Below are 17,337 nucleotides of genomic sequence, written 5' to 3'. Positions count from 1 at the left end.
GAGATAACTCGGCCCTGCCCTCTAGTGGAGAGAAGGATACCACAAAAACTTCCAAGCCCAGCTACTGGGAGCACTGTTTAATTTAAAAGTGCTTTTCTAAACTGGTTGCTTAAAACTAAGACCTCATTGTTCATTGATATTATAGGAAGCTTGGTCTCAAGTTCCTCACACCATGAGAATGTAACACTCAGTGAGTCCCTGAGGCAGATTGTATTGTACAATAATCAAGGGACCTGCGTATTAAATTTTATACAGCAACGTTGATGCAGACACCACTAATTTAGATACCACAAAACCACCTTTCAGTAAATAAGTTTCAATGAGACTGCCTTGGCTTCAGGTCACTTTAGTAGTTTCCTTTATCTGAGCAGGGAGTTGGCTGGATGAAGTGTGGAACATTGGTAATAAGAGAGTAAGAGATTGTGTTTCCTCGATAGTCTCACATATCCACGATGTCTCTGTCTGTGTCTGTCTGTCTGTCTTTGCTCTGCTCCTTCCCTCCCTTGTTTCCTCCTTTTCTTCCCATCTGCCTCTTCCTCTCCCTCTTCTTTTACCTCCATACTACATGCATGCTAAGCACATGCTATATTGCCGAGGTAACCTGGAACCCTTAGATAATCTTAATCAATGCATTTCCCTTGACCAACTATTAACTCTCCGTTGAACTTAAGAAGCAGTGATGCGACAAGTCAGACCTAATGAGGAAGGTCAGATTTTAGTACTGCAGTCAACCGAGACATGAGAAGAAAGAATGGGAAAGGGATAAAAGCCGCTTATTAGGAGTGGCACCTATGGAGAAAAAGTTAAGGCAATTGCTTTGAATCTTGGCCAGTTGGCTGTGAGTATAAAAATATCCATAATTTACTGAGCACCTAATGTGGACCACCTACTATGCTAGCCCTTACTGGCATCGCCTCCCTTTAATCTTAACCACAGCTATTTCCTGTCAGGACCCTATCAACTCTGTTTTCTGGAGGAGTCACAGAGGGAGTGAAACATTATCTTGCCTAAGGTTGTAACCTTGCCTAAGGTTGTGGGTGATGAAGCTTCAATATCTCTGTGCCTGTTCAATTCTGAAGCTATTTCCCAAAGCACACACAGATGGGGGATCTCCACCTACAGGGGTTTTCTATTGAGAGGGCAGAATACTCTGCCCCACACTGTGGCTAGGGCAGTGATGAGGGTCTTTCCTTCTCTGTGATTTCATGATCTATTATTGTTTTATTGTTGTAAGATTGGTAGCAAAGACCTTACCCCCATATTACAGACCACTCCCTCAGTGTTTTGTTTTACACATGTTCTTGTGTACCTAGGAAAGAACAACTTTACACTCATAGAATTATAGTCACATTCTAAAACTACAAATACTCATAACAAAAATCCAATACTGACAGTTAATTTAAAAGCTTAATATCTCCAAGTTTAAATTTTGTTTTACAAATATCATTTATGCCTCAAGACCTTTATTTTGTCCCTTATGGAATGGAGGAAAACACTTCCATGAAGACCAACAGGAACGATTGTGAAGTTATATGCAATAATCAGACTTTAATATCTTCAACAAAGAACAACTGCTGCTTTTAAGATATTGTTTTACTACGATTATTATTGCTTTTAAAACTAGAAGCAAAAGTGCCTCCTCAGGTAGCCATGAGAACACACTTACAGTACAAGTTATAAATGAGCAGCTCTGAGTGACAATGCTCATGGCCCAATCTTCTTGCTGACTATGCCAAAAAAAAGAAAAAAGAAAAGAAAAGAAAAAAAAAACACTTGAACGAAAATATCTATTTTTACAAATATATATTCTTGATGCTATTATTCTGTATTTTTATTAATGTAAGAGAAGCTAACTCTTGACAGTACTAATTACTACTTTCTCTAATACACATTACCATGTGACTCTTCTGACTATAAAGACAGGTCTTAGAGCTGGGAAGATGGATCCATCTGTAAAGTGCTTATGCCTGAGGATCTCCATCTGGACCTCTGGCATCCATGTAAAAAGCTGGGTGTGGCAGTGGAGTCCTGCAGTCATAACACTAGTAGGGCAGAGACACATGGCTTTCTGGCCAGATTGACCAAGTTGGTTAACTACAGTTTATATAAGAGGCCCTCTCAGAAAATACAGGGAGGAGAGTGAGAACAACACCTGACATAGACCTCTGGATTCCACATGCATACAAACACACCCATATACAAACATACATGCATACAAAAACGGTGCACACACAAACATACACATACACAAAGCACAACTCATACTTTACAAATAGTACTTTTTAAACTGTGTCAGCTCTTCTCTGGTATTAGAAATATTTGCAAGAGATGTGAAAAAAAATGGGTATAACTGGAAGTAAAGCCCAAGAGTGGGTGAAAATTCCAAACGTGCAATCAGTGGGTCTGTGAACTCCATTCTGTTTAGCCTCTATTAACGGGCAAAACAGGCTTAAAATCATATGTAGATGATCTCAGAAGCTTGTAGATACATCCATTTTCATCCACCTGCACTCTCTCCACATCGTAATTCCGAGAAAGTTGATGTTCAATTCATTGCCACCACTGAATAAAATTCAGAATACAGCAGTCAATTTCTGAACTCTTTCCAAGATAGATTAGCAGTAAGAACAGGATGGAAATCTAGCTTTGCTTTACTTGACAGGAAATGATCCAGGAGAAGAAACTCTGTTGGCTTCTTAAATATCATGTCATGTTCTAGTCAGGTAGACAAGGTTCCAAGGCTCTAAATCTCTTTGTCTTTGCAAAAAATAATTTTAATTAATTAATAAATTAATTAACTGCAAAGTACCCTTCTAGGATTCCTCCGGGAAATGATATGGGAAATATTTAACATTCTCCTGGCTGTTTAATTCTCACCAGGCATTGTCCTGCTCCAAACATTCCACTGCTTCTCACCCCCGTTTCTTAACCAACATAAACTGCTGAACCAAGAACTTATCTCAGTTGAAATATTTTCTGACAAAAAAACCTGCTGACCAGTTCCTTAAATTTAGTTTGCCATCCTTCATTAGTAACTTCTTATTAATTCTATCATTCGAGAATGTACATATTACAATATCAGTAACTTTAAGTACACAGCTCATTAATTCCTAGAAGAAAATCAAGACTCTTATTTAAGTTGTGTGCATTGATAGAAACAGAGACCTAAACTCCATTTCCAAGAGCAATCCATGTCAATCATGTAAAAAGAAGATCCTGTTGCTTCATGGAGTTGACCCATACATTTCTCTGTGTTTTTTCATGTTTTATCTTTTTCTATAATGAAAATATCAGTTTCTTTCCAAAATCAACATCCTACCTTTATATTTTATGTATACTGCAATTTTGAAAGATGGTTCAGCAAATTCTACTGACCTTGATCAAGGCTTGGTGGAGTCTCTGACACCAGCTGTATGGCAAACATTGGGTCAACTCAATGACCTTAGACAATCCATTCTCTCACTATGTCTATAAGAAGGTGGAAAGACTTGATGCTGTGGAGAAGATTTCAACTTATAGTCTGTATGATTGTGAGTTAAGACTCTGACACTGTACTACTCCCAGGATTCCAGGAGCAGTCACGTTTACTGAGAATCCACTTGGTTTATTATCATAATTATTATGTCTATGTTACGGGATACAACACTAAGAATGTGAAATATAATAATTTTCCTACATTCATGGAGACAGGAGTCTCTATAAGCCAAAGAGAGCCATTTGAGTATAAGAATTGATTTACACTATGTCTTAATCACACAATGAAATCAGAAATAACTCTCTGTCACACAGGTATACACACACTCACAAAATTCTCCTTTCTCTTTCTCTCTCTCTCTTTCGCTCTCTCCCTCTCTCTCTCTCTCTCTCTCTCTCTCTCTCTCTCACACACACACACACACACACACGATACACCATTCTAGAAGATAAATTTCTTTACCCGTGCAGAATTTGGCCAAGTGTTGAAGCTGTAACTTATTTTTCATTATTTTGGGCTTAAACTGGGAAAAATAGGGTTTAGATAAGTGACTACCTCTGATTATTTATTGTTTCTGATGCTATTAATTAAATGTTATTGATATTAAGGAATGAGAGAATTCTCTTATTTTTGCTTTGTCTCTTTCTGAGTATTATTTGGCTAGCTAATACTTATTGTTAAGTAAACACTACTTTATTATAGTCAGTACCTTCAGTGGTGAGGAGACTATCTCAAAACGTTTGGATCCTGGTGTCAGAGGGCCTTAAAGTATATGTGCAAGTACGAAAGTTCAGAACTTTCAATCTCAGAATGTTTGTGTTTGCCAATCAGTGGGTTTGATTTAATTGGGGAGGAGACTCCAGGATAAAAGGATTCCAGTTATATTCACAGGCTCTTTACTTCTTGCTTCATAGAGAGTGCCCTATGGACAATTAGCATGAATAAAATACAGAATGTGTGGAAATAAAGAGATACACTGAGAAACATAGGTATCCCCTGCTTTATGCTAATGCTGTTTAAACACTCTAGACAAAATATATAAATTACTCTATACCAAACTTAAATATCACCAATATGTAAACATTCATCATAGGGTGAGGGCACTGGGAAAATCAGAGTTCCCCTATCAATAGGGCAGTGAGGACAGTTTTGATCTTGTTTTAATTAATATTGAATTTTTGTGTCAGTTTAACACAGGCAAGGAGACACAGTTATGCCCTGAGTGCAGTAAGGCATACTATTCACAGATTTTGACAGACAGAAGGAGTAATTTTAGTGGTAGGAGTTAATTTGCACTGGTATTAATGCATGAAAAGGTTGGTGATTATATCTAATTGTTGCCTTCATAGTAGCTCAATGAAAAATAAGGCTCATGAACCAAGCTGTGGGAAGTTTTGGATTATGATGGCCTCTACAAAGATGTATTATTAAACTCACTTTTTTTTTCATAATCAGGTTCTGATCCTGAATTTACCTTTGTATCCATCTTTGTTTTTCCTCTGCTTTCATGCTTTCAACCCTCCTACATAAAATATTAAAACAGATGTAGAAAGGTGGGGAAATTGATAACTTCCTAACACTTTTGAAAACTTATTTTTAAAAATTCAGCATTAACCATCTTATTGATTATTACATGTGAATAGATCACATATATTAATGCAGACAGAAAGCTATTCATGTTTTGTGACGTTTCATAATGTCTACTCTGCAAATGTTCTGTTTCTTAGGAACTGTGACCCATCAGTCACACTGATTTAGCAAGCATTACCTTTCCTCATGTAGAGCAGGCCTTTGAAAGAGCCCATTTCCTTTCTCCTGAATGCTTGCTCCACACTGCAGTATGTGCACTTGACTTCATGAACCATGACAGGAAAACACTTTAAGACTTAATTTTTTATTGTCAGGATACCTTGCTCTTTATAACACATCTTCATTTTTCTTTAATTGAGCTAAAATATAGTACCTACATTGTATTTTAATTTAACTTTAAACTCTGCCATCTTCAGAATGGTGCTCTTGCCCATAGTTTTACCCAGTACCATAGTGGCTTGGTATCAATGTCATATTACTATGTCTTAAGGTAAATTTGACTCTGAGTCTCTCTGTGTTCTCTCTCTCTCTCTCTCTCTCTCTCTCTCTCTCTCTCTCTCTCTCTCTCTGTGTGTGTGTGTGTCTTTGTGTGTCTGCCTGTGTATGTGTATATGTGCTTCAAATGTCAGGGTTTTCTTGAAGTTTGAAAATTAATACAAATGATTTTCTAACAGGTTATCCCAGTGGCCAAATGAAGGTAAGTGAAGAGTGAAACACCAGTACATGACTTTCACATCAAAATACAGTTTCTTTAAATATACATGTAGACAGCCTCATCATACATGTTAAAAGGCTGATCTCTTATATTTTTGGTTGTGAGCCTAGCCTTTAATGGCTGAGCCATCTTTTATGAACTAACCAGTACCCTGGAGCTCTTGACTCTAGCTGCATATGTATCAAAAGATGGCCTAGCCGGCCATCACTGGAAAGAGAGGCCCATTGGACACACAAACTTTATATGCCCCAGTACAGGGGAATGCCAGGGCCAAAAAAATGGGAATGGGTGGGTAGGGAAGTGGGGGGGGAGGGTATGGGGGACTTTTGGGATAGCATTGGAAATGTAATTGAGGAAAATACGTAATAAAAAATATTAAAAATTTTTTAAAAAGGCTGATCTCCCACCTCATTGCTAGTCACTGACGTTTAGGAAGCCTCAGGACTAGCTAGTTCATTTCCTGTTTTCTGGATATATCTATGTGGACTAAACCAGTAGCAGAGTATATTATCTCCAGACTTTGTATCTTTCTGCCTTACATCCTAGTCTACAGACCATAAAAGGAAGATGCTGAGTGTGGAGGTACACCCTGAAATCCTAGCACTGAAGAGACACAGCAGCTGCCTGACTTTGACATAAGCCCGTGCTATACTATGAATTTCAGCCTGCTACAGAGCAAGACCCCATCTCTAAAACAAGCAAACCAAATAAACAAATAATGAGATGTGTCAATTGGAGTGTTTTGAAGTTTTTTGGTTTTTGTTTTGTTTTGTTTTGTTCTTGGTGGAAAAGAATATTTTAAGTCCCAGATCCATTGCTAGCAAAGCCCATTTTTCTCAAATGGAGTAGTGGTGTGATTTGAAGGCCCCATTTGATCAAGTAGACATTGTGTATTAGTCAGGGTTTTCTAGAGTAACAGAACTTATGGAATATATATATAATGGAAAATTATTGTCATGACTTACAGTATACAGTCCAACTAACCCAACAATGGGAAGCTATGACTGGGAAGTTCAATAACCAAGTAGTTACTCAGTCCCATGAGGCTAGGCATTTTAGCTGGTCTTCTGTATAAGATGAAATCCTGAAGAAGTAGGTTCTAGCTGATGTGCTGGCAAGTTAAGTGTAAGCAGGTAAAGAAGGGACCTTTCCTCTGTTCCTGTCCTTATGTAGGCCTCCAGCAGAAGGTATGGAACTTGCTCTGTCCCAGGCTGGCCTTGAATTCTGCTTGCGTCTGTTTCATGGGATTAAAGGCACATATAACTTTGCCAGGGCCTAAGCTTTTTAAACCACTATGCCTCAAGATCTGGATCAAAATCTATGCCTTCCAGGCTCAGGATCTGGATCACAGGTGTGATCCACTTCTGGATTTTAGTTCATTCCAGACATAGTCAAGTTGACAACTAGGAAACAGCCATCACACCTTGGAACCAGCTCTTTCTTCTCACTGGTTACAGAGAAAAGCTGTTTCTTCTCAAAGACATTTGGTTTGGTTTTTTTTTTATTTTTTTTATTTTTTTTCCTATTTAGAACAGTTGATACTTCATTATAATTCTGTCTTCATACCCAACAGTACAGAGAACAACCATAAATATGAGGCTTATTGTCTCAGAAATAAAAAGTGAAAGGATTGAAACCCTGAGGGCAACCAGAGTTTCATCTCCATTTTTTTTTAATCTTGAAATGATGACCTGCCATGGACTTTCTGGTTCACATTTACTCCTGTAAATATATCACCTGTTCCGCCATTCTAGGGAAGGGAGATACTGCCCTGACGGAGGCATCATGAACTTTATACTAAAGCATATTATGTAAGTATGTGGAGGCAGTACTCTTTTTCATTTGTCTTCTTTCACAAGTGCATCTTTCTAAACTAAAAATGTTACCTGAGCATATGATCAAAATTAAAGGAGTGTGCCAAAATTGCAAAGGCCGGCATTTTATTCCTCATTACTTTTAGTGAGATACTGCCTCTTTCATGGCAGGGCATTTAGGGGTATATAGACACCAGAGGTACCCTCTTAGTTGTGACCAACAAAAGTTATTCACTATGCCTTTATGGTTAACCCCTGTATGCTAAACCCACTCCCATTTTAAAGCTGGTAACATTGTCTAACTTCACATTTTGACCATTAAGAAAAACGAAACTGCAAAATACAAATACTTCAGAAATGTACCCATAACATACATGTTTAAAAATACTACAAGCATGATACAATTGATAGGGGATGGAATGTATTTTAAAAATACATTAGGGGCCAAAAGGCACCAGCCACCAAGCCCGAGGCCTTAGTTTGTTCCCTGTGACTCACGCACGTGGTGGTTCTGAGATCAGCCCATGCTCAATGTCATGAGCCCCTACACACGTGGACACACAAACACATAGAAAACAATACAGAACAATATCATTGTTCTGTTGAAGCAGAAAGCAAAGCGGAATTAAGTCCAGTTCCTGTTCTTAGAAACATCTTTATAACCACTCCATAAACCTGCTGTCCCTTGATCAGCTTTAACCTGCTTTTCAGTAGCTGACAATTAGCATGTGTTAATCTTCTCTAAGTCTAGCATTTTAAAGAGAGTGCCAGTTCTCAGTCCACAGTATTATCTTTATCAAAAACAAAAACAAAAACAAAACGAGACAAAACAAAAAACAAACAATTCAGATAAAATAAACAGTTATGGTTGTCTTTAGTCTTTCATTATCAAGTAAAATTTGACCTTCTATCTTTGAAAAAAATGTTGTCAGGAAACAGAAGTAACAACAACATTAACTCCTCATCGCTAGTGAACACCAGCCCCAGCCCCTCAATGTTCATTTCTCATCTCAAAACAAGCAATCTTCAGAACGAATTCAGCTTTCAATTTTTATTCACTTATCATAAGAGAAATAATTTAAACAAAAAATTGGCCTATTTAATATCATGAGCCATAAAAATCATTCTTTCCATTTTTATTTGTCTTGGTCTGGTTTTGTTTTGTTAGTGAATTGATCCAGTTAGTTTTTTTTTTTTTTTTTTTTTTAAATCTACGTTTACTGATCCGTGAATGGCATACTTACAAACAGCTGATCCAATCAGCAGAAAAGCCAGTTTCTGTCTGCACAAATGTTTCCCCCTTGCTTCATTTGAGGCTTGGAAATGTTAAGTGTTTATTTATGGCATAATTAACAGAGCCTTTTCCCTTATTAGATACTTCATTCAGTGAATGTCAGGATAGTCATATTAATAGTTGTATTCTTAGAGAAGCATGCTATGTCTTTAGTTAGGCACGGTAAAGCAGTGTCAAGCTTTGGAAGTCCTGGCCACACTGGAGTCTGAGCTGACAGATGAAGCAATATGTGAATCTTCCCATATGAATCAGAAAACAGAATCCATGTGCTAAAACAAGCTTTTAAAGGGCAGGATTCCTGTCTGCATCCATTGCTTTTATGCTTCCGTGTTTCTGTTTAATTAAATATGATAAATCATGAGAGGGGTGGATTCTGGAAGTATAAAAATGAACATTGAAGGGGCTACAGTGAGTGGAGGAGATACCAGCAACAAGAAAGACAAACAAAGCAATGTACTGCAATTATGGAGATGATCTTTACCTTTTGGATGCTTTTGTAAGTAAGCTTATTAGAAAATTAAATAAAACGAATTTGGCATTAAAGTCTATGGAAAAATTTCAAGATATCATAAATAAATTTCCATCTATACATACATACATACACACACATATATGTATGTGCATATGTCTATCAACCGATAAAGTACACATTTATATATAATTCAAGACAACTATAACATTTTAAGAAGCAAGCATGACCGAAGTTTCAATGCCTCATCAGTTGAGGGTAAACCACACTGTTTTCATCCTGATATTGATAGCTATGGCTTACCAGCTGATCCCTGACTTCAAGCCCGGCTTGTTGAATTTCTATTCCAACACTAATTATGATGTTCAAGTGCTAGCTGAGAACATTGCATTCCGAACAGTACATTCCTAGAAATTTATTTCACCCTGTTAATTAAGGTGACTATTTAATTTTTGCACACCTTATCATTCTTCTTTAATCTGGGGGAAAAAAAGGACATGATTTGTATGTCTGGATGCACCAACTTGCAAAATGCAGTAAATAAGTTGTATCTTAGGTATCTCAGGTTACTATAGGTAGTGTGAGTACAAGAGTTTATATGTCCAGCCTTAAAAGTGATCTATAGAAGGTCGTTGGTCATGTACATACGTGCGAGACACTGGCATGTTTCTGAGGAAATATGAAGTATGTAAAGGCCCTGTCTGGTATTTGTGTCCCAGCTGGAGGCAGACATTTCAGATGAAGTGCAAATTAGCCTCCTCTCTGACAGCAACAGCCCATCGCGACTAAATATATTGTAAGAAACTCAGCTCATCAACCTAGCAACTGAGAGGAAACAAGATACACTAACGTGGATAATATAATTCAAGCAGCCAGGTAGAAGAATTCTTCATGCACAAAAATAAATGCTCTCTGGTCAGCAACTCTCATTTTATATTTCTCAAGAGCACAGCCTTTATTAGTTGGTTGTCTATAAAATTGATAGCAGAGAAAAAACATAACTAATAAAATACTGAGTCATCTGGGGAATTTCTTTGAAATGGGGCTCTTGGATTTCACTCTGAGAGACACACAGGGGATAACAGCTGAGCACTGGGAACTACACCATTGTTGGTGGCCTTCATTCCCAGGCTATGCCTCAAGGTCCAGCAGCCACGCCTCTGGACCTTTGGTACTATCTGTTCCCTTCTTATCTCTGATTGACTTTCATAATGTAAAACAAGAGCAGAACTATCTCCCTGAACATTGTGGTTTATATAAGATCACGTCAAAGTCCAAGCAGCAATCTAAGAATGAATAATCAGAATACCTTTATTTTAAGCTTCCTGTTTGGTGCTTGTAATAAACTTATCAATTCTATGTTAAAAACTCATACCAGATAGTGAATCATCCTTAGGTTTCATTTCAATTTCTTGTTTTTACTTCAGTTGCTATAGATTGGTTTTATATGGTAAGAAATATGTGTCAAAGGTTAATTTCATGACACATTTAATTTTTACTGTTTTTTTCCTCTTACTAAAAATGGATTTTTCATGCTCACTCAATATATCTTGATTAAAGTTCCCTTTCCCTCTACTCCCCCTGTTCCTCCAGATTCACTCCCTTCCTCTCTCTCATTAGAAAACAAATACGGGATAGAAATACAATAAAATAAGGCAAAACGAAAACTAATACATCTGAATTGGGCAAAGCAAACAGAAGGAAAAGAGTCCAAGAAAATGCACAAGAAACAGAATTCCACTTGTTTGCACACTCAGGAATCCCATTAAAACATTAAGCTGGAAGCTACAATATATGCGCTCTTGAGTTTGTTTTCTGTTGGCTGTCTAGGGCAGACATTAGGAACTGTTTGTTTCCTCTTGGATTACATTAAAGTTTTTTTTTTTTTTTTTTTTTTTTTTTTTTTAACAAGTGGATGTGGAGATAGGGATGGAGGCATATTTATATTTTTCCTTTCAGCTCTGGGACTGTTTAGGTCTGACACATACCTGGACACACCCTACGAATGCTGCCTCAGTCTGTGAGTAAATTGATCCTGTTGATTTAGAAAGCTTTGGTTTTTTGGTGTCCTCCATTGCCTCTGACTCATACACTTTTTCTGCCTGAAAGAGGTTGTGATGAGTCATTTTTCTGAGTTAAAGTCAGAGAGGAAGCTAGAAGTCATGAAGTGAAAGCCCTTAGAGAAATAAGGAACATAATTGAAGTCAAACTTGAGGAAGAACTGAAGAAATTGCCATTGAATGGCACATTACACCACAGTACACAATACAAGCAATCCAGAAAGTATAGCCAGGCTTTCATTCCTCCTAGGAATACCCAGGCCAGTGGGCAGGTAACTGGAGGAGGCTGGCAGGAACTCTGTTCCTCTGACTGAGGAGACTGCTGAACAAGTTTCCTCCAGGAACAGACTTATGGCCTGAGAAATCTCATTAAACTCTGGCTCAAATCCTTCCTATAGCATAACAAATAGTCTCTAGAGACATGGCATTTTACCATGGCTCAAATGACTTTTGGTTGCTTCTAACAAAATTGAGGCAATTACACAATGCCAGTCAGACTGACAAACGGAGCTTCACTTTTTAAATAATGATACAATCTAAGAATTACCCATAAAATTCACCTTCCTTTTGAAAAACAAGGAACTTGCTCTAAGAGGCCATAATGAGAACCATCTTGTAGAGCTTTGCTGTAAAATATGAACCAACTTTTTTTCAATGTCATCCTTGAGATACTGGCCTGGGTTTCTATTAATAATATGTAAATGTTATGCAAATAGAACATGCTGTGTGCTTCATCTGTCTCAGCGAGTGGTTGCAAGATGACAAAGGTATAAAAAGACCTGCATTAGTCTAGAAGGTCTTTGGAAGGAGGAAATCTCACTCAGCAGCAGCCTTAGATAATGAACCTGGGCATCTCCATCATGTAGAAGGAGGTGGGTGAACCTGGGGGAATCGACAGTTTCACAGAAAAGCAGACATTTTGAGTCTCACTTTCAAAATCAAACCTGAAGAGAACTGTGAGTCCACAACAGATAGAAAAGCTGATGAATAGAGCTGTCAAGAGAATGTAGAGTAAGGTGCGGATTTGGGTGGTGTCAGAGAGCAACCATACACATCCCTCCAGAGAGGCTGCTGCTCCTTCTGCTGAAGAGAGGGTGGGGAGCACTGACAGATAAAAGAAAGCTCTGAAGACAGGTGGAGAAAATCACAGAAGACAGCAGGGAAGCATCCATTCATTATTTTCTATTGCTGGAAAGTGCTGTCTCATTCTCCTTTAGAAACCATGTACAACTCCTCCCATGCAAAGGCAGTCTCACAGATCTGCAGTTGGCTTCGTGGGTTCAAATACCAGCTCTTTGTATTGGGTTTACAAATTTATTCATTTATATTTTATTTCGAGCATTTCACAACCTAAATTGTATATATTTTTAAATATTTTATTAGATATTTAATTTATTTGCATTTCAAATGTTATCCCCTTTCCTAGTCTCCCCTCTGAAAATCCCCTATCGCCTCCTGCCTCCCCCCCTCCCAGCTCCCCAACCCACCCACTACCAATCCCAGTCCTGGCATTCCCCTACACTAGGGCATAGAACCTTCACAGGACATAGGGTCTCTCCTCCCATTGATGACCAACTAGGCCATCCTCTGCTACATATGCAGCTAGAGTCACAAGTTCCACCATGTGTTTTCTTTTGTTGGTGGTTTAGTTCCAAGGAGCTCTGGGGGTACTGGTTAGTTCATATTGATATTCCTCCTATGGGGCTTCAGACCCCTTCAGCTACTTGGATACTTTCTCTAGCTCCTTCACTGGTGACCTTGTGCTTTGTCCAATGGATGATTGTGAGCATCCGCTTCTGGACTTGCCAGGCACTGGCAAAGCCCCTCAGGAGACAGCTATATCAGGCTCCTGTCAGCAGGATCTTGTTGACATCTGCCATAGTGTCTGGGTTTGGTGTTTGTTTATGGGATGGATCCTCAAGTGGGGCAGTCTCTGGATGGTCTTTCTTTCAGTCTCTGCTCTGAACGTTTTCTCTGTAACGCCTTCCATGGGTATTTTGTTCCCCCTTCTAAGAAGTATTCTGAGCTTCTCGGCTAATATCCACTTATCAGTGAGTGCATATCATGTCTGTTACATTGGGTTACCTCACTCAAGATGATATCCAGAGCTGCGCATGGTGGTGCACACCTTTAATCCCAGCACTCAGGAGGCAAAGGCAGGCTGATTTTGAGGCCAGCCCGGTCTACAAAGTGAATTCCAGGACAGCCAGGGCTACACAGAGAAACCCTGTACAAAAAAAAAAAAAAAAGATGATATCCAGAGCCATCCATTTGTCTAGAATTTCATGAATTCCTTGTTTTTAATAGCTGAGTAGTACTCCATTGTGTAAATGTACCACATTTTCTGTATCCATTCCTCTGTTGAGGGACATCTGTTTTTTTCCAGCTTCTGGCTTTAAATAAGGCTGCTATGAACATAGTGGAACATGGGTCTTTATTACATGTTGGAGCATCTACTGGGTATCGGTTCAGAAGAGGTATTGCTGGATCTTCTGGTAGAACTATGACCAAGCTCCTGGGATCCTGGGATTCTGGAATCCTAAGATCCTGGGCATGTTACAGTGCCAGGAAGTGGTACCTCCACTAGGGACCGTGGGGCTGTCTGCTGTGTTTGAAACCAAGGTAGACCATCACTGACCAGAAGGAACCCAAGCCAATGGTCAGGATGGGCTCCTGTGTCCTTGCTCCTACTGTCACAGGCCACTCATGATTATTTTGGAACAGATATTGCATTAGACTCACCAGTGATCCTAGATCCTGGGCATATTAGGGCGCCTGCTGTGTGGGAAGTCCTTTGATGACCGTGGGACTGTCTGCTGAATTCTCACCCAAGGTGGCCCAGGGCTGGTGCCAACCAGAAGGCCTAAATTACATATTTTAACTTTTCATCCATGAAATGAGAATGGTGATTTTACACAAACTTATATGTTATGTGCATCAGATGATATACGTTCTGAAAATGTGTAGCATAGTGATGACCACAGCGGAAGTCCTAAAGAAACATTAAATGGTTGGCTTAGTTCTCAGAGTAAGGATTCAGTTACACAGCCCATCAGTGTCTCAGAGGATTTAGAAGAAAAGGGGAATGATCAAACTAGTAAAAGTATTATTACAAATGTAGAAATAATAAACAAGAATATTTCTAAAATACAGTTTGGAAGAGTAATAATTTAAAGGTCACTATAGTATTAAGACCATATTCTATCTAGTTGGGAAATGTACATAAGATTAGCAGTGAAATAATTTTATTCTGTGCATGCTAGAAAGGCCAGTTTTCACACAAGCATATTAGATCCTTCTAAAATTGATGGATAATGAGTACTTCCCGCACAGTGTGTGAAGTAAACTGTTATAACATGTGCACTCAGACACTTTGGGTCAGAGCAAAGGAGAGTTCAGTAAACAGACTAGCTCTATTTTTTTTCTCAAACATACTATCCTACATTTTAATAAAATATCATTTTGCTCATTGATAGACACTGGTTTTATTGTATGAGCATAGAATGCAATGGATGAGCATTGTTGCTCTCCCAAGCCATAGCAACTGTGCCTAGGGGATGCTTTATTTGTAAAAGTAGCAATTGTCGTAATCTAACAGAGATATTCAAAAACAGGGAAAATACTCAAGAAGAGCAAGGTGCTGATGTATTAAAGTACACTGTTGCCTAAACATTGTGTCAAAGAAATATAGAAGGCTATCCATCTCAGCATTCCTGCAACCAGAAGTTCACCATGCTTATTCTCAAGATCCATGCCAGAGAGCTGGAGAGATGGCTCACTAAGTAAGAGCACTGACTGCTCTTCCAGAGGTCCTGAGTTCAACTCCCAGCAACCACATGGTGGCTCACAGCCATCTGTAATGGGATCTGGTGCCCTCTTCTGGTGTGCCTGAAGATAACAACAATGTACTCATACATAAAATACACAATCTACATAAAATAAATAATCTTTTTAAAAAATCAAAACCCTCCACGCCAGGGAAATATTTGACTCCTGTAGGAATCCCACTGTAAAGTGGAATTCTGCATCACAAAAGATCTCTTCTGAGCTTCCGTGCCCAGCAGAGTGTCCACTGGCCTCTATGAGGTCCTAGAACCCACACTTCATGAATAAGGATGTCTCAAAGGTTGTTGAGCACATCAATAACACTATTGCACTTGCTCTGGTTAGCAAGAAACAGAATGTAGTGGAACAAGAGAAAATTGACCAACTGATGATTGACATGGGTAGTGCTGAGAATGAATCTACATTTGGTGCAAATGCCATCCTGAGCCAGAGTGTCTCTGGCTGTCTGCAAATCTGGTCCTGTGCAAAGTGGGGAGCCCCTTCACCCTCACATTGCTGACTTAGCTGGCAACCCTGAAGTCATTCTGCTGGTGTCGACTTTCAATGTGATCAGTGGCATTACTCATACAGGCAACACACTGGTCTTGCAAGAGCATGACTCTGACTGTAGAGGTATCCTGTTTCTGAGAAGCTATGGAGCAGAGGTTTACTATAACCTGTAAAACGTCATCAAGGAGAAGTGGAGGAAGGGCTCATCAATATGGATAATGAAGGGAGATTTTTCCATCTAACATCCTGGAGAACAAAGAAACCTGGAGCTGCTGAAGACTGCAATTGCAAAGGCCAGCTACACTAACCAGGTTTTCATCGGCATGGATGTAGCTGCCTCTGAGTTCTACAGGTTTGGCAAGTATGACCTGGACTTCAAGTCTCCAGATGACTCCAGCAGGCTGACCTGCACAAGTCCTTCATCTAGAAGTATGCAGTGGTGGGGACTGAAGACTCCTTTGACCAGGATGACTGGGAAGCTTGGCAGAAGTTCTCAGCTAGTGCAGGCATCCTGGTGGTAGAGGATGATCTCACAGTAACCAATCCTAAATGGATTGCAAAGGATGTGGGAAAGAAGTTCTGTAACTGCCTCCTGCTCGAAGTAAACTAAATCAGCTCTGTGACTGAGTGTATGCAGGCATGTAAGCTTGCCCAGCCCAATGGCTGGGGTGTCATGGTGTCCCATTGATCTAGGGAGACTGAGGATACTTTCATCACTGACCTGGTTGAGGGGGATGGGACTCTGCACTGGGCAGATAAAGACTGATGCCAATTGCCTGATCAAATACAATCAGATCTGTAGAATTGAAGAAGAGCTAGCAGCAAAGCCAGGTTTGCTTGCAGGTCCTTCAGGAACCCCCTGGCCAAGTAAAATACGGACTGGAGATTCCTCAAGCCATCAGCTGCTGAGGTCTTCTCTGTCTCTGATGTCACCAAGGATGCTCAAGAACAGCCCAGTGCTTGCCCCTCCTACGTCACTGCTTCCTTAGGTGTCCAAAGTCATACCTGATCACCTGAAGCCCTGCTTGAGACCCCAGTTTTGTAATCATATGATTGGTCTGAATCATTGTCACCTGACTTCCCAGTTAGTGTCTGGAGCCCTCAGAACTCCAGTATAATACCTAGGGTGGCCACCCTCAAGACCCCTCCCCCAGTGGTTTACATACAAAATAAAAGCAGTAGAACCCCCAGCCCCTAAAAAGAAAGAAATATAGAAGGGAAGCAGCCACAGGTTATTGAATTGGACACGTATACACTACAGGAGTTGTTGACAGTTTTCTACATCAACAAGATGGGGCAATTTAATACTTGGTTGGCAGCTCACATTTACAAAGGCAGTTTTTGAATGTGATTCTTAGCCATCTCCAAGCACAGATGGGACTGATTATGGGCTTTCAGTAGTTGAATCATTGGGTTGGACAGGTATGCTGACTGACAGAAATGACACTCAGTTGTTTCGTTTGTAAGCACAGTTTTTAGGCTTTCTTTAGTATAAAAGAATGCTGTCAGGCACGTATTATATAAAGCAAAGTGAAGCAGTCTGCCCCAACATGTCACTTCAACCTGAGTATATACTCAGTTATAC

At 39.5% G+C, this 17,337-nt stretch overlaps 1 protein-coding gene and 1 pseudogene across 39 annotated transcripts in view; both read left to right on the top strand.

Moving 5' to 3' along the window:
* Nrxn1 (neurexin I) overlaps positions 1-17,337 on the top strand; it is a 1,059,516-nt gene that overhangs the window by 283,771 nt on the left and 758,408 nt on the right. The window contains exons 6-7 of one of the 38 annotated variants that reach the window (XM_030249568.1): positions 5,740-5,762; positions 6,327-7,362. The exons of the other annotated variants lie outside the window; for them this stretch is intronic. Coding sequence (XP_030105428.1) covers positions 5,740-5,762; positions 6,327-6,419 — 116 coding nt within the window. The 3' untranslated portion in view covers positions 6,420-7,362. Of the gene's footprint in view, positions 1-5,739; positions 5,763-6,326; positions 7,363-17,337 lie in introns of those variants that run through there. 38 annotated transcript variants of the gene reach the window in all.
* Positions 15,913-16,947, top strand: Gm20491 (predicted gene 20491; annotated as a pseudogene). The gene has a single exon (NR_136930.1). The product of NR_136930.1 is annotated as a predicted gene 20491 (transcript).

The sequence above is a fragment of the Mus musculus genome, chromosome 17, assembly GCF_000001635.26.
Source record: "Mus musculus strain C57BL/6J chromosome 17, GRCm38.p6 C57BL/6J".
In the NCBI taxonomy this organism is placed as follows: Eukaryota; Metazoa; Chordata; class Mammalia; order Rodentia; family Muridae; genus Mus; species Mus musculus.
This window is presented reverse-complemented; position numbering and strand designations above follow the sequence as displayed.